The 24,362-nt window shown below is 40.8% G+C and overlaps 1 protein-coding gene across 3 annotated transcripts in view; it reads right to left on the reverse strand.

Moving 5' to 3' along the window:
• Positions 1-23,770: 23,770 nt before the first annotated feature.
• trim44 (tripartite motif containing 44) overlaps positions 23,771-24,362 on the reverse strand; it is a 63,181-nt gene continuing 62,589 nt past the window's right edge. For 2 of the 3 annotated variants that reach the window (XM_072435482.1, XM_072435483.1), the window contains one exon: positions 23,776-23,899. In XM_072435482.1, the coding sequence (XP_072291583.1) occupies positions 23,815-23,899 (85 nt within the window). In that variant the 3' untranslated portion in view covers positions 23,776-23,814. Of the gene's footprint in view, positions 23,900-24,362 lie in introns of all 3 variants that reach the window. The other variant, XM_072435481.1, reaches the window with a different exon arrangement.

Consider the following 24,362-nt stretch of genomic DNA (forward strand, 5'->3'; position numbering starts at 1 on the left):
CTGGTGTGTTAGCAACATGCAGGATGCTTGAAGGTGTGTGGCATTGATGGTACAGGTTTATTCAACAGGGACGGACCTGGGAAAGTTACAAGGTTGATGAAATACCCAATATCCTAAAATGTGAGGACAAATTAAAGCAGTATACATAAGTCTTTTACACTGAAACTCAAAAATAAACAATTGTAATTACCTTGTTAAGTGTTATTTCTATGAGGATATTGTAGTTATATATGTATAGTGGTGTGTATTGCTTTGTATGTTTTGTAGTTTGGTGTATTATTTATAGTCTCTACGGAAACCTTTGGTGATGGCAAGTGACAGAAGTCTCCAGATACTTTGGGACAGACTGATGGACTAGTCACTATGGCAACCTACAGTCGGTGTCATCCCTCCTTCATCCAGACGTGGTCCACGGTTGAAAAGGTTCCAAGGATAATCATCTGGACACCGTTTTAGAAATCAATGTCGGATTTCAAAAACAGTGACACCTTTTCCATGAACCACAGGAACACATTCGTTAAGAGGGGATAAAGTGTCTTGCCCAAGGACACAACAACAAAATACAAGACTAATTAATCTTCAACTGAAGCCACTGAAGAATATAAATCCTAATAGGTGGGCAGTAGGCTCTTTAGAATTAAAAACAATTGACACAAGAGCATAATAGTGTTTATTTTTTCCATTTTTAGTATTATCTTGTCTTACGCTAGCTGTTTTTTTTATTTAATTTTATATATTATTAATTTAATTTATTTATTTATTTATTTTTAATTCAATTCAATTTGATTTAATTTATTTTATAATTTATTTTTTATCTTTATTTATTTTTCCCCTCCATCCCTTGTTGGGAAATGGGAGGTTTTGTCTATTGGAGTTTTTGTTTATAAGAGTTTTGTTTATAAGAGTTTTGTTTATAAGAGTTCTTCTATTGAGAGTGTTTTTTAAACTTCCCATCTGTCCTTTTCCTCTGTATCTACTTGCGTTGCAACAATGAAATTTCCCCATGTGTGGACAATAAAGGAATATCTTATCTTATCTTAATGTATAGCAATGCACAAAATGGAGCATGGAAAATAACCAGACAAAATGAGAATTATGGACATTGAGTGCTATTTTGTCAAGGGCATGACTCAAAGGAGTTTTTGGCAAGCGAGAAAAGCAACGTTTCAACTTAGGCCAAAAAAGGGCGCACAGTCAGGGGTTACGAGCCGGGTGGGAGAAACAAGATGTCCCAGCCAATAAACACCTTTGCCCTCTTGCCATAACTCACGCCAGGGTTTGTGCTCAGGGCTGTGATTGTGCAGTGGGAGTGGCACAAAACGGCGTAAGGGAGCGTACTTTGGGGTGAACAAATGACACGCTGCCGCCATGTCTGCTAAACCCCCTGCCCCACACAAACACAGCGAATGTTCCGAGCCAGATTTACAAGCCTACACTGGCACAAGTTGAAACAAATACTGTATCTTAGCATTGGCAGACAAAAACAATCGCTTTGTTCAGATGCCCTGCCTTGGGGAAAATCTCATTAGAGCAACCAACTGTTTAACTGTTATACACTGGCATACGACCACTGAGCAAATAGAGGGAGTAAGTGAAAGCGTTTTGTTTTTTTCTTTCTTTCTTGTTCTCATAGATCATTCTCAGCGACATCACATTCTTTTGCTTCTGGGTGGCAAAAAGCTATCAATTAAACAGCTGTTTTTTGTTTTTTTTTTAGAGCTGAGGACGCCCTATTTTTCATGATTTTCATCTCTTGTTGTCATAGTGTGGAGCTGTAGACTGGACTTGCATCTGAATTTCAAAGTGTGCACCGCGGAAACACATGAGCCCAGTAAAAGGAATTTGAACATGTAATAAAGATGATTTTGGTGTGCTCCGGTAAGCAGACTGTTTACTGAAGCAAACACGGACTGCAGCGGGTACTGAAAATGGGCCAAAATGTTCTATTTTCATCCATTTAGAAGAAAGAAATGCACAAACAATTGCAACAGTGAGGTACATAGTGGGTATTTCTGCCTCAACACCAAATGTAGGATGTGAAAAATGCATACACAAACTGCTTTTGCACATTTGGACACAGCTCCTAATAATAAAATAATAATAACACAGGTTTTACTCTGATAAATTCATGGAAAGTGTGTCCAACTTCAGCTCTGTCGCCACTTTTAAGGTCTATTTTAGAGATTCTCGGGTGAGTTAGCATCACAGCTAGCCTAGCGCCACAATCCACCGTTTTGGTCGGCAAGTGATCACATGACGCTGTTTAACCAATGAAAAATAGGCAACAATGAGCCGTATGTTTGTTCTCTTCTATCAACAGTCACACTTCACAGGGGCAGACGGGGCAGACAAGCAGCAGCCGAGCGGACATTGTTGTAGCTGTGCACTCCATCATTCTGCCACCCGCGGATGTCACTTATGTGCAAGTCATGAAGTCATGTAACAAGGGTTGAGCGTGGTCTAGAGCAGGGCTGTCAAACTCATGTTGGGCCGCGGGCTGTAATTCACGTTCAGAGTCTCGGGCCGAACATAATGTAACAAATAAAAACAAAAAAAACTGTAAGAAATAAATAGCTTTACATAGCCTAGCCTAAATTAAATTAAAGTGAAAGATAAAAATAAAATAAAAATAGCTAGCATAAGACTAAATAATACTAATACTAATGGTAAGTAAACAAAACATTCTTATTTACATTTACAGTACATGAATATGGCCTTAATTGCCCTTATGACTTGGGTTTTGACGATTCTCTTTCAAAAGCTGAAGGTAAATTCATTAAACTTGTATATTCTTCCTGTTTGCTTCCTTGCCGGTGCATTTGTCATTCGATAGATACACTGTAATACTACAAGGGTAACTTCTAAAGCAGTTTGCTGAGTCTAATATGACCTGTGGGCCAATAATAGCAACATAAATATTTACGTTTAATTTTTAATAACCATGAGAGAAATGACTATGTTTAGTGTAATCCGCCCTAAAATCACCCACCATCACAATAACAACAAAAAGTTCAGAGAAGGGACATCTTTTGAAGTGGAGATGACACAGTTAGGAGCCACAACAAGTGTTTATATCCGTTCAGTGAGAGTAAGCAATATTCCATATAAGCATTGGTCACAAACACACAAAAGTACCATGGGGAATGAAATGATGCGCTCTCACAAAGTTTGTTAGCAGTTTTTGGCTGTGCTGTGCTCTGTCCTCTCCAACATGCCTGAAGCTCACTCCGCTGCTCACCCAGACAGGAGCCCAGGGGCTTTCCCGCCTGCTGCTGTGTGGCTTTGATCAGATTTAATGCACAGGGGGGGCTGGCGGTGGCAAAATCACAGACCAAGACTGAGATTACGGCTAGACTCCAGAAACTAGTCTCTGTGCAGCAGAAGAGCAGCAGAGGGCAGAAGAGAGAAGTCAAGAGAAGAAATGTACACAATTCAGCACCAGAGAATGCATATGATATTTTGTATTTGGTTGTTAGATGTATGCTAAAAGATGTTACTAACTACAATAGTAAAAGTATCTCAATTGGTGATCACCTTTAACCTGCTGGTCTAAAATTGTTCGCGGTTCTTCACTTTAATTAAAAGATAAGATAAGATAATCCTTTATTGTCCACACATGGTGGACAATAAAGATACAGGGGAAAAGGACAGATAACTTATAGGAAATTAAAAAAAACACTCTTAATAGAAGAACTCTTAGAAACAAAACTCTTATAAACAAAAACTATAGACAAAACCTCTCATTTCCTAATAAGGAATGGAGGGGGAAATAAAGATGAAATAAGCCACTTTTATACATGTTTCAGCGGGGCCAAATATTGGAAAATGTTACCTGATGATAACTGCCCTATTATGAATCTTATTAGAAAAGTTGTAAAACATTCAGTAGTTTTACTGCTCATACTTAAAGGCATAATTTATGTGCTTGGTGTTTATATTCAGCGTGAAGAACAGGCCTTCTCATCACATTTCACTGGTTTACAAAGTGTGTTCTGTTACAAAACTGGCCCAGGGATACAACCCAAGCATGTCTTCTAAATGTCAGCCGTCCACTGTCTTTGTTCCCCCCTGGATAGTTTTATTGCGAGAATCACATTAAAGTGGGTTTGTGCCAGTGCTGGGCTGGAGAACATGCTGAGAGTGACCTTTTCTCATTGAGCAATTAACATGAATGGGTGCACCTTTAATCAGCTGACATTTTATTATCATTACCCTAATGGTCAGGGGCATGGGAAAAGTGGAGTCTGGTGGTGATGAGAAAAGAGCCGCTGCAATGGGGGAATGTATATCCAGCATGGTTTAAAGATGTACTATGTCACTTTTCCGGTTGAGGGTCCATCACCTGTTTGTCCCATGAGCTTTGTCTAGAACAGACCTGGGCATTTGTGGCCCCAGGGGCAAGATGTGGCCCTCGGCATGTTTTAATCCGGCCCCTAGAAAGATTTTAGTTTATATTTTTAAACCGTCTGTAACAATTGTCTGCACTTGTCCTTAATAAAGATGACATGAAATGAATTAAATAATAGATTCAATAGCCAATATTTGACCGAAAAGTTATATTTTATTTGATATTTAATTTTTATTTCTTTTTATTCACGTCAATGATTGCGTTCCGGCCCTCCGCTACTTGCCCGGATTTAAATATGGCCCTCGGAGGAAAATAATTGCCTAGAATGTCGCCAGGTTACAGGTCCACCAGAAAAGTTACATAGTGCACCTTTAACATAAAAAATGAAATAGTCACTAATACATCAATAAAGATTTTAGTCTAAATCTTTTATTAAAAAAAAAACGTTTTTTGAAAATGCCACAATTCCAGTTCTGTTCAGCATTCCAAAGTCACAATGCTGCTTTGGTCCGTTGTATCATGGGACATCTCCTGCTCCACTTCACATCTGTCCAGAACACTCAGGGACCTCAGGCCACTCGGAAGGACTGGCTAAAATTGGAACCCATTCATCTCAATCCCCAGCCTGCCACTGCTAATGGATGCTAGCCTGTTTTGGTGAGAAACAAAACAATGAAAGATGGACAGAATATGTAGACTCCCATTGATGTGGGTGGATACGCATGGAGGAGAGAAAAAGCAAACCTGTTCAATCCTTTTGTGCTTTTGAGAGCATTAAGGTCATTTAAATTCTGCTGCAGATTCTCCTCCTCAGCCTTGAAGGCCTTACTTCCTATTGTTCAGCAATCAATTTCAGAGGAACTTATGCATTCTCTCATGGGCACGTCTTGTCCTCCATGCTAAACATCAAGCACAAAAACCAGCTCTGCTAAGAAAAGTATAAATAATTCTCACAAGTTGCTGGAGTCTCTATTGGCACAAAAACAACACTTAACCTGGAGAAAAAAGGACATAATATATTCAAATGTTGTGAATATTTTTGTTTTTGAGCATGTTGATCTAGATTTTTTTGTCAGATAACAATTTTCCTCCACATTTGTTGTAAAAAAACACACATTTTATTCATGTATTTCTGAGTTGAGCACATTACAATGAAATGTAAATCGCTGCTTATCATTTTATATGACTCATATGGCATGACACATGTTTTTGGAAGGAATGTCACCCCAAAACGAATCGCTGCGTCTATTTCTGTACAAATTAATTACTTCCAAACAAAAAGTTCATAATTCTGTCACGTCTCACCACTTTCTTGTTTACGTGTTACAAATGTATATTCAAATACATTTATCTGCAGTGCCAAATCAGTCCGGGAATGTACAGCATTTCTAAAGTGTATCTTATGCTGTTTGTACAGAAAGGACATCTTTATCACGTCTTCCTCCTTCTGAAAAATGCACTGGAGAAAGTGATAGACGAGATGTCAGCATAAAAAAGACCTTGGAGTGAAAAAAAGAATAGAGCTGTTTATTTTCTGCTTTTACACTGCTGATGGGAGAGCTGCTAATGCGAGACGTGAAGCGGTGCCAGGGAGATACGTTTTTGAGGGGAAACCTGAAGGAAAAGCATGTGTAAGTAACGTCTTGATCAGCATCATATTAGGCTATGAGTGTGACTGGGGCTGGCACCTTATCCAGGCTCGCATCTGGGAGTCTTCTGTGCAGGGCTGACAAAACCTTTTATGTTTTTTTTTCTTTTTCTTGAAACAGTAGTCAAGTAGATTCATAATGAAATACAGTATATACCGTTTTTAAACCAGTAACACCCAAAATAACTAGAAATCGTATTGTCTTGGAAACAAAAAATATTGACGAATGAGTGACAGAAAGATAGCTTTTTTTACATGTATTTTACGTAGATTGTCACATCTTTTTTCGTTGTTTTGGAGAGGTTTTCTGACTGCGACTGGCTCAGCATTTTCATTAGATTTGGACTTATTGCTCATAAATATTGGGCTGAGATTAACAAAGTACTGCATTCCATATGACTTCAGAACTACTGGTATGTTGGCCTCAATACTCCTGACATGGACACAATAAATGGATACCTTTGGAGAATACTTTTGGCAATAGGAAAGAGGGCTATAACGGAAACATGGATGACACAAAATGCACGAACAATCAAATAACTGAAAAAAAAAAACATTAAATGGTTGGAAAGAAGGTAGAGACATTCGGCGAGCTAACCGGTCCATGTCAGACACCCATGTGGTAAATAACAACAACCACTACACCGTCAAGGAACACTGTCCGTCGTGTCTTTCTCAGTCTATATGACAGGTTTGACTACACATTTCACTAAAACATAGTGAACTCAATTATATTTCAGATATTACTTAAACATTTTGCCTATTTGTCTCCAGTTTGACCATTTGACCAGTTTATAATTGTACTTCTTGGTTGGACATGGGCAGCAAACATGACATAAGTAGAGGTAATTCCACCACAGTTACCTAGCAACCATAATGCAAACAAGGGCCAAAATTCATATCAATTATGATTTGACAAACAATAATACAATATAACACATTTATTTTGTTAAATGATTGTTTTAACTGTCAGAAAAATGTGTCAATTAAGTGTAAACTGTCTGTTTTTAATGGCACGTCGCATATTGATGACATCACAGAAGGATTCCAGTTCTACTTCCTGTAATTTTATTTAACCTTTTATTTTTAAAATTTTCATGACAAATTTCAACTTAAAAACTATGATAAATACATACTGCGGGTGCTATCCCACCAAACGAAGTCATGATTAGAAAAACAGAAGAACTTCTCATCTAGACTTTAACACTCCTGCCATTAAGATGATGGAACGTTTAGACATTCCAGATCGTGACATGAACGTAGCATCTCGCATCTGCCAAAAAGAAAACACCTCAACAGTTAACGCGATAATACATTCAACTTTAATATACACTTGAAATTACAATTTACAAAGACTAGTCTCTGGTGTGTTTGGTACAGTACTTGGAGCTCTCTGGGTGGCTGCTGGAGAGCTTCTGAGTGAGGGTATGCAAATGTTCAAGCTGCTCTTCTGACTGTAGCCAGCTGTTAAAAGAACACACCGCCTGCACATCGCACAACAAGACGTATTCATATCAGAATCTAATACAGTCAGAGCTTATGATCCTCCCGCGAGCCCCTCCGCACCTTGTAGCTCAAACTGCTGAGATGTTCTGCGATCAGCCACTGCTCCTGAGCGTAACGGGACAAATATTTCCCACAGGATTCATTCAATATAGCAGTATTTTATCACCGTAAAGTTAAAATTTGCAGGGGGAATGTAGTATATACATGGGTTATAACGTTGTAGATGAGTCAGCTAGATAACCTTCCCACATACCGTATTTTCTGGACTATAAGTCGCACCTTTTTTCATAGTTTTGGCTGGGGTGCGACTTATCTTTATACTTATATACTTATACTCCGGAGCGACTTATATGTGATATTATTTGTTATTTTCACACTTGCAACCGCATTTCATACTCCAGTGCGACCTATATATGTTTTTTTCTTCTCTATTATGCATTTTTTGACCGGTGCGACTTATACTCCGGTGCAACTTATAGTCCGGAAAATACGGTACTTAATTTTGTACTTTAAAGCCTGATGGTGCTGTTTGTGCAGACTCAAATCTACCAACAGAGCAGTGTCTCTTTGTACAGCAGCGTGTGCTTAAGACTGTCACCATATTTCCAATTATGTTAAACGCTGGCATTTGATCTCGTCGTGTTCATTTGAAAAGTGTCAAATAAACTGTCGTGGCATCCAAAGGTCACATTAGTATTTCAGTCAGTTTGATGTGTGATGGAAGAGGTTGTCCTTAAATAAACTTGTAATGCCATTCATGCCATCCAACTATTACTGTAGTACCAAAGAGTACTCGCTCCACTGCAAGAAGGTCCTGGGTTTGATTCCGGGTGGGGTCTTTCTGTGTGTGTGGAGTTTGCATGTTCTCTCCCGTGTAGGTTTCCTCCAGTGTTAGCAGGAAATTAGCACTTAAGCTAAGGCATTTCTCCTCCATAGCGGCCATTTTAAAAGGGGCACGCGATATATAAAAACCAACACGACTGCATCCTTTTCTACAGCATTATGAGCTATGAATACTTTGATTCTTTAGACGATAACGGCAAACTAAGGTACACGACAAAGCTATAATGTCAGTCAACAGAGCGATGTCCTGACAGAACGCAGGTTTTTGGCATTTTGGCCTCATATTTCCTGGATTTCGTCTGTAGTAGACGTGCTGTTGTGCCCCTTTCAAAATGGCGGACTCGGTTGCCACTGCACAAGTTCCCGGATGTGCGAACGCATGTATATTGTGCACTGTCTCTGTGCACAATATACATACAATAAACCAACTTAACTACTGCAAATCAAAGCACTAGCACTGCTGCCAAAATCAAGGAAAAGTAAAACGTGCACATAAAAAAAAACGGTTTTATGCAATTTTGGTAGCATTTTGGATCAATGTTTTATGCAAAATGTGAGAAATTAAATAGTTTTAAACCGTCATTCGCATAAAATGATCTGAGCTCCGTCCAATTGTCCAATCAGAGCAGGCGATGCAGTGCTGTTATGTTTTTAAGTGTGAGTTACTTTCTACCTCTGCAAGCAACCAACAACAAGAAGCATACATAATTAACAAGCTAGCAGCAGCATAGCAACCTTGTCCTCCCCCCCAAAAAAATGCAATCCCTTTGACAAAACATTTTGGCTCTTCTACCCATGACTGCAACACACACTACTTAGTTATCAGTGGCAAATATGTATGAATATCACCACAATGACAGAGGAAAACAAAATGAGGTTTGGGTGACTTGCTAGCGTGGGCGGACACCAGACATAACATGCAAAATTAAATGTCGTCTTGTCAAATATTATTTCCTTTTGTTTGGGGTGCATTGTTTGGCTCCATTTTCCTCCTTCTGGGCCGAGGATTCAGAAAGCGTTAGGATATTTGGACTCTCACTCCGCTAGTTGCACATTCATCCTTGTTGGGGGATGATTCATCGCAGCAGTGACAGGAGGAGAGCAATGTGTTACAGCTCCCAGAAGCATCGGAGACTAGAGGTGATATCTGCCATAGCCACGGATGTTCAGGGCGTTATCTGCAGCGGGGGATGTGAGAAACCAAGAGCACTTACACAGAGGACCAGGGATTCAGGCTGTTTTCTCAAAAGCTGCTTAGTTAAGTTAGAACAATATTAACTTTGTCTGCATAAATCAGATGTTTGATGTTGATGTTGTTCCTGTGCTGTTGAAGAGTGAACTATGTGTTTGGGTGAAAAACAATACTGTGCTATCCCCCGTATGCTGATGAAGTCTATTTACTTATTTTAGTTGGATGTGATTTTACTGCATGAAAATAAGGATCATTGCTGCCTTGTGGTCAAGTGGTTAAGACACAGGGTCCAGGGCCACAGTGTCATGTGTTCGAATCCCCACTTTGACAGGTTTAGCACTATCCTCTTCTTCTGACTACTTATTCTATCAAACGATATTTAATATTTAATTCCACTTGCAAACTGTTTTTGTTTCTTTTTCTTTTTCTCACTCCGAGGACCTGTGGACCCAGATGCTCCTCTCCTGGTGAAGCGGTCTCTACCCTGTATGGATGGTCCTTCATCTGCCTGGAAGATCTGGCTCTCCTCCTGATGAACTGGCTCTCCTCCTGATGAACTGGTTCTCCTCCTGATGAACTGGTTCTCCTCCTGATGAACTGGTTCTCCTCCTGAGTGGCTCCAGCTCCACAGTCTCCCTCACGTCCGTCTGTTCGTCTGTGAGAGTTAGATCTCTCCTTCACTGTGGAACTCCTCCAGGTTTCTACTTTTTCCCAAGGAGGTTTTTTGTAGTTTTTCCTGGCCGAGCAGGAGGTTCTAAGGACAGAACCTCCTTCTCTCTGGAACATCGTCTTCCGCCACCATAGACATTGCTTAATTTGTTTTTCACTGTGGCCCTAAGAGGCAACCGTTTGAAAAAAAAATTAAGTTTACTGTATGTCCTCCCTTCTCTCTCAACCCCATTTCACACTGTTCTTTCCTGTCTAATAAAGCCTACTTTTTTCAACTTTCTGACGATGCGTGAATATTTGTGTGAGTGATTGGAGGCGGTCGAAGAGACTGCAGCCTCATTTACATATGCCAGTCAGTCCAAAACTGCTTTACTGTGGTTCAGGTCCGGTGCAACAATGTGAGGTCAACTACTGCCTAATTACTGGTTCAGTATTTTGCTGATGGTTTCATTGTCTGATGAAGAAAAGCAACGTTTATCTGAGCTGAAAACATCTAAAACGTCTGATGTGTAAAACGTGTTATAGATTAACAGTGCACTGTGTACTTATTTTTTAATGTTGCATGTGAAAACAACAAAGCCATTGTGAGAGGCGGGTGTTGTTGACCTTTTATCCTTTAGGGGGTGGGGCCTCCAGCGTCCTGTCACATGCTAGGTGAGTTGGCGCCTCGAACGTAAAAGCGATCTCCAGCTTTTGTTGCTGTGTGGTTCATTTTGTTTCAATCCAGTTATGGAGGGACACTTGACTCACGGTTGGATGTTGGAGTTACTCGAGGACAATTTGAACTCCCAGAATGAGCGGTTGGTCGTGTGATGACTGCTGCCTCCTCCAGAGTTGCATCATTTTTGACCACATTTGTTTCGTTGCTCTGTGACTACGGTTGGATACATGGCGCTTGCTCTTTTACATCTGGTCTTTTCCTCCTCGTACGTCTCTTCTTTTTGGGAGTTTTATGGATATGTTGGTGCCTGGGTTCCTGGAGACGGCTGAAGAGGAAATATGTGATTTTTGGGGAAATGTAGCCTCAGCAGCATCTTTAGTAAGGCTTGTACCACTAATAGATTTCCCCCCTGAAGAGTTGTTCAAAGAAAGCTTGACGAGTGTTCTCCACCTCGCCAAAACATATTTTAAATTCTGGTTTGTTACACGGCATCTCAAAACAAAAACAATCTATTGAACTAAAGGCTTGAAGAGGGATCTATCGACATCAAAAGCAGATTACAAATGCTTGTTCTTCACATGGGATCTCCAAGCACAAACGACCTTTTGACTTGGTAGCAATGTGCTTCAGTGTCTTGATAAATGTTCAAAAAGTCTCGAAAAGCGACCTGTCACCTTCTCCAAAAGTGATTTTAAATTCAGGCTTATCAACCGGCATCTCAAAACCAAAGTATTTTCTTGTTTTTCACACTGACGTTTGCTCAGGCTCTGGTGTTGGTCGCTGGATTGCTGGAGGCGCCTGATTACAGACTTGATCATCAGGAACTGGCCCAGCCATAATCTGCATCACACAGATCCAGAATGAGGAAGACCGCAAGATTCAATCAGGAGGAAGATGAAACTCCCATTGAGGCGTTTGTGTTGAATGTGGGGCGTGGCAGTCGGACCAAAAACAATAAAACTTTCAAAATGTAGTGGCCAAGAGCAGTGGCACAGCATATTCTAACACTTTCCCTGTTTTTATCCACATAATGAAATATGCTTTTAATAATATTATCATTTTTTTAATCCAGTTTAATCCTTTTGAATTTTTTTGAAAGAGTATCTGTTGTATAATTTACAGTATTTATCTTGGTATCGTAATTCTTTTGTTGTTTTAGTATTGAGGACTGATGGGAAAAAAAGGACATGATTTTCATATTAAGTTCCTGTAAACTTTACTTGTTTGACATGTAAACAACAAAAACATGAGATTTCTTTCCGATCATGGTTCGTCTGATTTTGCAATGTGCATTTCTTGTAAATCATCTTAAAAAATAGATGATAATCAGATTTTGGTGTCCATGTAACATAGCACCTGTGAAATGTCACATGGACTCATGCTTTGTGGTCCTGTCCTGGGGAGGAATCATTATTTGTCATTTCCTACATTCCAACTTTAGCAGTGTTGAAACAAGTGTGTCTTGCTGTTTTGGATGAGGTCCGTCTGTATGGACTCTACATATTTGTCAAGGTTTGTTCATGTTTCCTCGTTTTCTTGCTTCTTTTGCAGTGTAGATAAGCAGCCACTTCTCATTCTCGTTATCCCAGTGGTTGTTGTAGCTGTAGTCTCCGTTCTTCATCTGTGTCTGTTACTTTAAATCAATGTCTATGTTCTGGAGTGGGCTCTTACAAGATCATAGTCAAAGTGTCTGCATGTGTCGGCTGTCTTAGATGAATCCGTGGATGCGTATACTGCGGGGGAGGAACGGCTGCAGTACAAGTGTAGGAATCAGGTTTTTTCTTTTCCCGTTTCAGCTTCTGTCATGACTTTCTTCAGCTCCTTTGTCACATGTGCATATTATGTTCCGTTTCAGAGGAGGCGCACTGCGATTCTCTGTTGGCCAGAGGTGGGGGGCTCCATAGCTGTGACCTCGACCTGGTGCCTCAGTCTGCTCGCTCTCTTCATCATGTGCAGGATCCAGGTCTTTGGATATTGTTATTCACTTTGGAGAAGACATCTTTTTGTTGATCCAGTCACAATTGTAGTGGGTCTGTCAGAGATAAACAGGAAATTCCTCCTCTCTCGTTTCTCAGCGCAGTGTCTTTATTCTCACACACAATTCTGAGCTGATCCGTTACTGGACGCGATGCACCATCATCAGACATTCAGACGGTGAGTATACAGATAATGAGAAAGTACACAGTGACCAGTTATAGGGTCCAATATGATAAATATGCTACATGATACATACAAGATACATGCCTGCGACATAAATAAGAAAAGGACATGAGACGATCTTGACCAAAGTTCCCACTTTCCCGGGGATAAATCCCATTTCAGGTCAATGAACCTCTTTAGGAGCCTTGAAATGCTGTTGGGATGTTTGGTATCACAGCCTTGCATTTGCTCTTTCCTAGTTCTTTCTCTTTCTTTTTGCCATTTTGTAAGGACTTTCGTGATCAATAGTCTTGTTAATATTGAGTAGCTGCAGTATTTACCCACAAAGCGCTCACAGCTTTAAGATCTCTGCTTCCCTGTTTGTGTCTGTCCACAAGTTGGATATTGAATGATTGAATCTACTCCTGCGTTTTTTTTAACAGAAAAAAATAGCACAATTGCCACAGCAACAGGACCCACAACAACTTGTTGCTGTCATGTCCAACCAGGAAGTACAATTACAAATGTCACCAGGATTGTCAAACTAGGAAAAAAAATATTCTTATTTATGTAAAATAAATAAATAAATAATAAAAATAAATAAAAATTAAAATATAATAAAATCTTATATAATCATGTTTATTAATTTTTAGTAAAATGTGTATTCTGACCTGTCATATGCACATAAAGTGACACTGCTAAAAGTTCAAAACATTTCCACCTCATGATTTCATACAGTAACAAAAGTTCTTGGTCTTTCTTCATCTCCAGACTCATTAAATCCGTAGCTAGCAACTTCAACTCAAGATAACATTTTAGCCACAATTAAAATGCTTGTTCTTGTTGTTCTCATACATACAATATTTAAAGTTCCAGTTCTAGAGCAGAGGCATTAGAACAGGAGCTCATAGGTGTGTGTTCAGTGCATTAGCGGACTGCAGCTATGAATAATGGCGGCTGTCCGGAGCAGAGATGGATTCCCCGGCTCTGTCTTCTCCACAAAGTCATTGTTCAAAAGGCTCGGCCCCTGACAGCTGTCTGTACCTGCCACCGCTGACAGATGCCCCCTGCCAGTCAGAGCGGGCCCAGCCATAATCTGCATCACACAGATCCAGAATGAGGAAGACCGCAAGATTCAATCAGGAGGAAGATGAAACTCCCATTGAGGCGTTTGTGTTGAATGTGGGGCGTGGCAGTCGGACCAAAAACAATAAAACTTTCAAAATGTAGTGGCCAAGAGCAGTGGCACAGCATATTCTAACACTTTCCCTGTTTTTATCCACATAATGAAATATGCTTTTAATAATATTATCATTTTTTTTAATCCAGTTTAATCCTTTTGAACTTTTTTGAAAGAGTATCTGTTGTATAATTTACAGTATTTATCTTGGTATCGTAATTCTTTTGTTGTTTTAGTATTGAGGACTGATGGGAAAAAAAGGACATGATTTGCCAATTAAGTTCCTGTAAACTTTACTTGTTTGACATGTAAATAACAAAAACATCAGATTTCTTTCCGATCATGGCTCGTTTGATTTTGCAGTGTGCATTTCTTGTAAATCATTTTAAAAAATAGATCATCATCAGATTTTGGTGTCCATGTAACATAGCAACCGTGAAATGTCACCCAAGAGGACACTTAGCCAAAGCCACTAATTTCAGGTGATGCAATTGTATAAATGCTTTTGACATTTATAACAAGGCACACAAAAACAAGTCTTTTAGCCACGATAAGCTTTCATAGTGTAATTCTAATGGCTGTTAGTCTATTATGGTCCACTAAACAGAAGATCTAATGCAAAGAAATCAGGAATAATGCTCCCTTGGGCATGTGTGTTTTGCAGTGAGATAACAAAGTGGAAATGTGCTAATGATCTGTCATTAATTCCCCATTACCAACTCTTTGAACTGTCACAGCGCTGCCTCCTCAGAAGGTAAAGCTGCAGCTTCTCCACGAGCCAGACACTGTCATTCTGTCAGTTTAGTGACAAACTGCACAGAGCGTGGACAGGAGACACACGTTGTGCACAGTATTTACCTTTCCTTTTAGGGAAACAAATCAGGATATCGAGACATCTGGTTGGAATAATAACTATTTCCTGGATATTATCGACTAATTTCTATGAGCCAAGGAAGATTTGTCTTCTCTTTTCTTCTTGTCCTACGTCCTGTATCTAAAGTAACTGTTTGATTTGTGAATCCTCTTTTCCGTCTGGGAATAAAACCATGCTGTGAATTCAAACTATAAAACAAAATACTCAAGTGAAAGAATTGATTCTAGAAATAAAACTGAAGCCTACACTTTAATACCTAAAGGTGAACTATGTATGATTTAACTTATGTTGCATTTATTTGATTACAGCTGTTTTTATTGCTAATAAAACATGCATTCTTATTGTGTGCAGGGTCACCTCTCCATGGATCTGACTTGTAACTTCGCGTGTGGAGTCACCTGCTTGTCTCCATGAAGATACTGTAGATCAGCTTAATGCCACACAGTGAAACTGACGCAAACAAAAAAAGTTACATAGTAAAGTAAAACACAGTTAACAAAGTAACCCAGGTAAACAAACAAACAAACAAACAAAAAACACAGTTGACAAAGTATAACAGGTTCTATCTCACGATACTTAAAGACATCCTGTGCTTGGATGGCAGCGCTCTTATGCTAACAGGCAGGATCATTAAAGGCATGTCGTGGGGAGCTGGTGGGCGGCTTCCTCTTTAGACACAAACGCACTCTTCCCTGGGTTTCTTCCCTAAACGACGGCAAAAGAAATTGCCTCTAATAAAAGACGGAGCAATCAAAGGCGCATCACCGCTAGCAAGCATGTCACGTAGCTAATTTAATCTCACAAGCCATGAAGCAATTAATTCCCGTCAGTACAGACACACAAATGCCCTCCGTGGACTGATAGGAAGCCTTGGGTCTTGTGGTGACAGCTTTGTGTTTATTGTGCGTTGCGTTGTGTCACGGCGCCGATGATCGTGGAAGAGCAGGTGTAATTGGGTGTGGAGAGAGACGGGAACCCACGAGCAGCCGGGCCAAATGAGAGCAGACACTCTCCATTTCCTCCGACAGACAACAGGCCCGTGGAAATTACAATCAAATCAGCGTTTTTAAACTGCATTGACAGAGCTGGGCGTGGCAACGACAACATTTGTGTTTGATTATCGTTTTAAAAGTCGAATGGAGTGAAACCTTTTTGTGTTTCTTGCTCTTTCCCAGTGAATTTTGAGAAATGGCTGTCGTAGTTGTTCAAAATCAAGACCGTTCTGGACTTTCCTTCACCTGCTCCACAATGAGCCACAGACTGTTATGAGCCACAGACTGTTATGAGCCACAGACTGTTATGAGCCACAGACTGTTATGAGCCACAGACTGTTATGAGCCACAGACTGTTACTGCCACAGACTGTTATGAGCCACAGACTGTTATGAGCCACAGACTGTTACTGCCACAGACTGTTATGAGCCACAGACTGTTATGAGCCACAGACTGTTATGAGCCACAGACTGTTATGAGCCACAGACTGTTATGAGCCACAGACTGTTACTGCCACAGACTGTTATGAGCCACAGACTGTTATGAGCCACAGACTGTTATGAGCCACAGACTGTTATGAGCCACAGACTGTTACTGCCACAGACTGTTATGAGCCACAGACTGTTACTGCCACAGACTGTTATGAGCCACAGACTGTTATGAGCCACAGACTGTTATGAGCCACAGACTGTTACTGCCACAGACTGTTATGAGCCACAGACTGTTATGAGCCACAGACTGTTATGAGCCACAGACTGTTATGAGCCACAGACTGTTATGAGCCACAGACTGTTACTGCCACAGACTGTTATGAGCCACAGACTGTTACTGCCACAGACTGTTATGAGCCACAGACTGTTATGAGCCACAGACTGTTATGAGCCACAGACTGTTATGAGCCACAGACTGTTATGAGCCACAGACTGTTATGAGCCACAGACTGTTACTGCCACAGACTGTTATGAGCCACAGACTGTTATGAGCCACAGACTGTTACTGCCACAGACTGTTATGAGCCACAGACTGTTATGAGCCACAGACTGTTACTGCCACAGACTGTTACTGCCACAGACTGTTATGAGCCACAGACTGTTATGAGCCACAGACTGTTACTGCCACAGACTGTTACTGCCACAGACTGTTATGAGCCACAGACTGTTACTGCCACAGACTGTTACTGCCACAGACTGTTATGAGCCACAGACTGTTATGAGCCACAGACTGTTATGAGCCACAGACTGTTATGAGCCACAGACTGTTATGAGCCACAGACTGTTATGAGCCACAGACTGTTACTGCCACAGACTGTTATGAGCCACAGACTGTTATGAGCCACAGACTGTTATGAGCCACAGACTGTTATGAGCCACAGACTGTTACTGCCACAGACTGTTATGAGCCACAGACTGTTATGAGCCACAGACTGTTATGAGCCACAGACTGTTATGAGCCACAGACTGTTACTGCCACAGACTGTTACTGCCACAGACTGTTATGAGCCACAGACTGTTATGAGCCACAGACTGTTATGAGCCACAGACTGTTATGAGCCACAGACTGTTATGAGCCACAGACTGTTACTGCCACAGACTGTTACTGCCACAGACTGTTATGAGCCACAGACTGTTATGAGCCACAGACTGTTATGAGCCACAGACTGTTATGAGCCACAGACTGTTACTGCCACAGACTGTTATGAGCCACAGACTGTTACTGCCACAGACTGTTATGAGCCACAGACTGTTATGAGCCACAGACTGTTATGAGCCACAGACTGTTATGAGCCACAGACTGTTACTGCCACAGACTGTTATGAGCCACAGACTGTTATGAGCCACAGACTGTTATGAGCCACAGACTGTTATGAGCCACAGACTGTTATGAGCCACAGACTGTTACTGCCACAGACTGTTACTGCCACAGACTGTTATGAGCCACAGACTGTTATGAGCCACAGACTGTTATGAGCCACAGACTGTTATGAGCCACAGACTGTTACTGCCACAGACTGTTACTGCCACAGACTGTTATGAGCCACAGACTGTTATGAGCCACAGACTGTTATGAGCCACAGACTGTTATGAGCCACAGACTGTTATGAGCCACAGACTGTTATGAGCCACAGACTGTTACTGCCACAGACTGTTACTGCCACAGACTGTTATGAGCCACAGACTGTTATGAGCCACAGACTGTTATGAGCCACAGACTGTTATGAGCCACAGACTGTTATGAGCCACAGACTGTTATGAGCCACAGACTGTTATGAGCCACAGACTGTTATGAGCCACAGACTGTTACTGCCACAGACTGTTATGAGCCACAGACTGTTATGAGCCACAGACTGTTACTGCCACAGACTGTTATGAGCCACAGACTGTTACTGCCACACGGAGACAGAGGAATCATTTTGAACTCTGCTGTAAAATCCTCTAGTTATTGTGTCATGGTCCGATCACTTGTAAAATAGTATAATATAAATATTTAATGTTGTCAGGGTATATTAAGTTTAGTTAAATAGTGCATTTCATTTAGTTAATATTGAGAGTTCAGTTGATAAGGAACAGATGTATTGTACTATTTCTATTTCTATTATGATTATTACTACTATTATTTCTCTTATGATAGTTTTACTTAGTTCGTTGGATAGTTTAATCCTATTTTTTATAACTTTCTTCTGCCTCTGGTCAGTTGCAAGTCTATAAGCAAAATATGTTGACTTTGAGGATAAATAAAAGTCTGTCTGATTCAGATTTTTTGACCCCAAACTCTAAAAGCTGCTTAAATATTTAATTTGTTAAAAACTGCCCTTGTCCTTACACATGTGTTATTTAAAAATATTTTCTACGTGGCCATGCTAAAATTGCTTGAAAGGTCTTTTATAGCAAGAGAAATGAGAAAATGATATCAATTATATTATTGGCGTATTTATGAATCTCCAAGTGTCAAATATTGCAGTTGCCAATAGCAACAAACGCAGGTGTGCTGCCGGGTGAAAACAAACACTGGCTTTACATGTCAGGATGTTTTTTCAGGTGATGTTTATCCGCACAGCAAAACATTTGTGAATTTCAAGTATATACGAGAAAAACAGCTCTTTTTTCCCCGTCTTTTTTCAAAATTCACTTAAGAAACAAACAAGCACGACCTCAGAAGTTTCGATGTGGCTTTGCTTTACGCACAGCTGCACACCTGAAAACAACCCGCTGGAGTTTCAGTTGGCAAATTCCCAAAATCAATGCCCCATGCAGCAAATTATTAGGCTCATTATTTCTGCCAAAGCGGATTTTCAGCGTGGAACTAGGAAAAGCCATTGCGTTATTAGCCACACAGCAATGAGTGGGCCAAGTGAATGTCTCAGATCAATATCTTAATGCTCAAAATGATTCTCACTCTTGTGGAGACGCTGCGTGGAGTAGACTCCGGTCACGTTTTTTAGTTTTAAGAAACACCTGTAGAAGAGCGGGACTGTCAGGATCAGTCAGTGTCCTGGTTAACCAATCCCGCGCGGCTACGTCACCGGCGGCTGCTTTGAAATAAGATTGAAGAGATGCATTTGGGTGAAATTTGTGCGATTTGTCTAATATTGTGAAACCAGCCAGAAGGGGCGTTATTTGAGAATCAGTTTGTTCTTGAATCTGGGTGAGTGCTGGGTGTGAGCCATGAATGTGGAAAAGAATACTCAAACGTAGCTTGTGGATGCGTGAAATCAAGATAACAATTGTTCCTGTCGTAACATTAAAGCTACGCATAACAATATCAATCAGCGGTGTGACTTCTAGAACTGATCCAGGAAGTTTGACGAAAAAACAGAAATGTGGAAAAAAAATCTCTGCTTAATTGTCTCCTGTTCATGCACATTGTTATGGCACAAGACACAAAGATTTAAAAACAGTACCGTATTTTCCGGACTATAAGTCGCACCTTTTTTCATAGTTTTGGAGTCACGACATATGTATACTTATACTCCGGAGCGACTTATATATGATATTATTTGTTATTTTCACACTTACAACTGCATTTCATACTGCAGTGCAACTTGTATATGTTTTTTTGGTGCAACTTATACTCCGGAAAATACGGTACTGGGTTTTCAAACTAAAAGAAACTCAGGCAAGGCAAGGCAAGTTTATTTGTAGAGCACATTTCATACACAAGGCAATTCAAAGTGCTTCACACAGCAGGAAAAATGCATTCAAATCACACAGAAATTACAGAAACAGAAATACAATAAAATTAAAAAAATTATCAATCCAACTGATTGTCTAAACTAATAAAATCACAAACAAAAGAGAAGAGTGCAAAGAAAAAATCCTTTCAGTCATATGCGCAGCTAAACAAAACTGTTTTTAGCTTAGATTTGAACATTGTTAGAGTAGAAGCCTGTCTCACATCTTCAGGAAGACTGTTCCAGGTTTTAGCTGCATAAAACTGAAACGCAGATTCCCCATGTTTAGTCCTGACTCAGGCACCAGCAGGAGGCCGGTCCCTGAGGTCCTCAGAGTCCGAGATGGTTCATATGGCACTAACATATCCAAGATATACTTTGGTGCTAGGCCATGGAGAGACTTGTACACAAGCAGACCTGCTTTAAAGTCTATTCTCTGAGCCACAGGAGCCAGTGCAGAGACCTGAGAACAGGACTAATGTGATGGTACTTCCTGGTTCTAGTCAGGACCCGAGCAGCAGCGTTCTGGATGTACTGCAGCTGTTTTACAGCTTGTTTGGAGAGGCCAGTGAGCAGGCCTTTACAGGAGTCTAATCTACTGGAGACAAACGCATGGATAAGTCTCTCTAAATCTGGTTTTGACACTGTATTTTTGATTTTGGCAATGTTTTTTAGATGGTAAAAAGCTGCTGATGTTATTGATTTGACGTGGCTATTAAAGTTCAAGTCTGAGTCCATTATTACCCCCAGATTTCTAACTTGGTTTGTAGGTTTTAGAGTGAGACTCTGGAGGTGGCCGCTAACACTTTCTCTTTGTTTCTGTGGGCCAAAAACGATTATTTCAGTCTTGTCTGAGTTCAGCTGGAGAAAGTTGTTTTGCATCCACACACTGATCTGTTGGATGCAGTGACAGAGTGAATCTACTGGTCCATAGTCACCTGCCGACAGTGAAACATAGATCTGAGTGTCGTCTGCATAATTGTGATAGGACACATTTTCACTGCGTATCAACTGACCTAACGGCAGCATGTAGCGGTTGAACAGAAGGGGACCCAGGACTGACCCTTGGGGCACTCCACAGGTCAGGGTCATGTGGTCTGAGACACAGCTACCAATTTCAACAAAGTACTTCCTGTCTTCCAGATAGGACCTTAACCAGTTTAGGGCAGTGCCAGTGATGCCCACCCAGCCCTCTAGTCTCTGTAAGAGGATCCCATGATCGACAGTGTCAAAAGCAGCACTCAGATCTAACAGAATTAAGACTAAGGCTTTGCCCGTGTCAGTGTTCAGGAGGATGACATTTGTCACCTTGACAAGAGCAGTCTCAGTGCTGTGATGAGGTCTAAAACCTGACTGAAAAACATCAAATGAGTTGTTTATTAAGAGGAAATCTGTGAGCTGTTGGTAAACAACCTTTTCAAGGACTTTGCCCCAAAATGGCAGATTAGAGATGGGCCGGTAATGACTCAGTACTGCGGCATCAAGACTGCTCTTCTTTAGGAGAGGCTTTATGACCGCAGTTTTCAAAGACATTGGGAATGTTCCAGATTGAAGCGACATGTTAACTATGTGAGTGAATGGTGCTAACAAACTGTTCAGCACAGACTTTAGAAATCTGGTGGGTAACACATCAAGGCAGCATGTAGATGAACCCAGACAGGTGATGATCTCATGGACAGTTTTGTCAGTTACTGGTGCAAAGTGAGTTAGCTCTAAGTGTCTTGGTGGTTTTAGGGTAATTTTTTGCATTGTGGGATTTATAGCATTTTTAATGCCCTGAACTTTGTCATTAAAGAATAATGCAAACTCATTACACTTGGATGTGGAAATGAGTTCTAACGGCAGCTGCCGTTAGAACTTAGCAGCAACTAAGAACTAAAAGAAAATGATTGGCCTTGAGAGTGCCTCCAGTTTTAAATCGGGACTATAACAAAGGTCTAAATTAGGATTAAACCATGTCTTAGGTAGGAACACACCGTTGCCACAGTAGTTTTAACTATGCAACTACTAAAAGAAGAGCTAAATGTGAATGTACAGAAAATATACACATACCACAATCTTAAAGAACGCGTCAAGATGAATTTAATTTATTGGTTTATTAAGAGATAAGACATTGAAAAATAGAACAAACCAGGAAGTCACACCCCCCATCATAAAACATATATAAAAACATAGATATCTGATGATTTTCTTTTAAAAACTTTGATTACATTCCCTTGTGCTACACCATAAAGCGCTGCGCTTACATAGTACAGTGCAGCCAAGTTGTCACACTACGTTTTATGAGTCCGACAGCATACAATTTAAGGCAACAGAATCAATCACATTAAAACAACTGCTGATACAGACGTGCGCGGGACATCCTGACCGGCCGAGTGGGTCAAGGTAGAAGGAGCGCGTCGTGGTCCCGCGTGGTAATCCGTCATACGTCCAGGGGCCTCGGACACGAGAGTAATGAGCCTTTGCATTACATTCAGTTGATACGGCGCGGGCTCTGTTTTGCACAGTCAAATTGCACTTCGATTTTCAGCTAACAAAGACTCCGCAACATTCTCCTGATCGATACGTGTCAAAACGTCCCCCGCTCCTGATAATGGATCTGACAGCGGCGGCGTCAAAAGAGGAAGTGCACACAAATCGACGGGCATAAAAACGAGGCGGGTTAGAAAACAGCGGGATTTAAAGCCTGAAACGTGACGGATAAATCACAAATATAGCTTATTTACAGCATAGTATTTAGCGTTTACATCCAAAACCCCATTTCAAAAAGGGTTACAGCGCTGTGCGAAGTGTAAAGCGATGCATTTATGATGGAATTATTGTCATTTTTATACGTCATTTTTGTGTAAAATCAAGCATAAAAATAGATCGGAGCATTTCTTTCACAAAGGCGTCCTAACATCTGATCTGCGGCACAAACATAACGATATAAAAGTTGCTACAAGTCATTACAGGACAAAATAATATCGAAAGTATTTGGAATAAAATATGGTTCGCCCACTGACTGAATAAACTCTCACAATTGCATATGTTGAGTCTCTGGGCAAATCATTTCAACTGCATTGGAGACACTGCAGTCCCAGTAATGTGCCACACTGCAAATGGAAGCAGAACACCCCCAAAATACTACAACTGTCAAACAGATATGGAATATGCATATTTTCCAACAAAAAAACAAAACAAACAGAATCTTGTACGCGTTTACGATAAATTCTTAAGGCATTTAAAATATCTCATTCCAACAGTGTATCCAGCATCGCTCCGAGCCAGACAAATATTGCGAACAGATGAAGAGAGAGGTGCACCGAATTTTCCATCATATTTTGACGTTGGTTGGATTCACAAGCTGCTCCGCTCCGTCGCCATCTCCCAATTCTTGTTTGTAAGTGAACCGACTCCAACCCGACAAACCAGCGCTCCGGCTGTGGGAGTGGAGCCAGGGAAAGGAAGTGAAAGCACATTGCCAGAGAAGTTGTGTTTGTGAAGATGCAGAGGCCATGTCGAAATAGAGGTCATGTCGAAACAAGCAAGAAGTTGAAGGACACGGGATTAGGGAAAGAGAAAGGGGGCGGGGGTTGTGCGTGAGGGTTGAAATCAAGGGGCATGATCCATGGACCTTCCGGAATCGTTGTCGTCCAGATTGCGAGGGTCCGCTGGGTTGGCTCTCGGCTCGGGCAGCCTGAAACAAACAGAGCAGACGTTCAAAAGGGGAGCGTGTCCGTCTTATCAAAGGAGGAGTTTCACAGGAGTTTGAATCGATACCCTGAGCCTGCAACACTTTTCAGACTCTTTCTTTTCCACTTGATAATGTTGAGGAAAGAGCGATGTTAACAATAGGCAAATACCTTTTCAGTTACACATCCATTTTATGACCTGGAATACTTTTCACAAAGATCCATTCACACATCCAGTGACATTACAGTCTATATGACAGGTTTGACTACATATTTCACTAAAACGTAAAACTAAAACCATCATATTTCAAATTTGACGAAACATTTTGCCAATTTCTCCAGTTTGACCATTTTTGCAAAAGTTTATGATTGTACTTGTACCTGGTTGGACATGGGCAGCAAATATAACATAAGTAGAGGTCATTTCACAACTATTACCTAGCAACCATAATGTAAACAAGGGCCAAA

The sequence above is a fragment of the Eucyclogobius newberryi genome, unplaced genomic scaffold (genome assembly GCF_026437365.1).
Source record: "Eucyclogobius newberryi isolate DKJ021-1_F unplaced genomic scaffold, fEucNew1.0.hap1 SCAF_7, whole genome shotgun sequence".
NCBI classification, from domain to species: domain Eukaryota; kingdom Metazoa; phylum Chordata; class Actinopteri; order Gobiiformes; family Gobiidae; genus Eucyclogobius; species Eucyclogobius newberryi.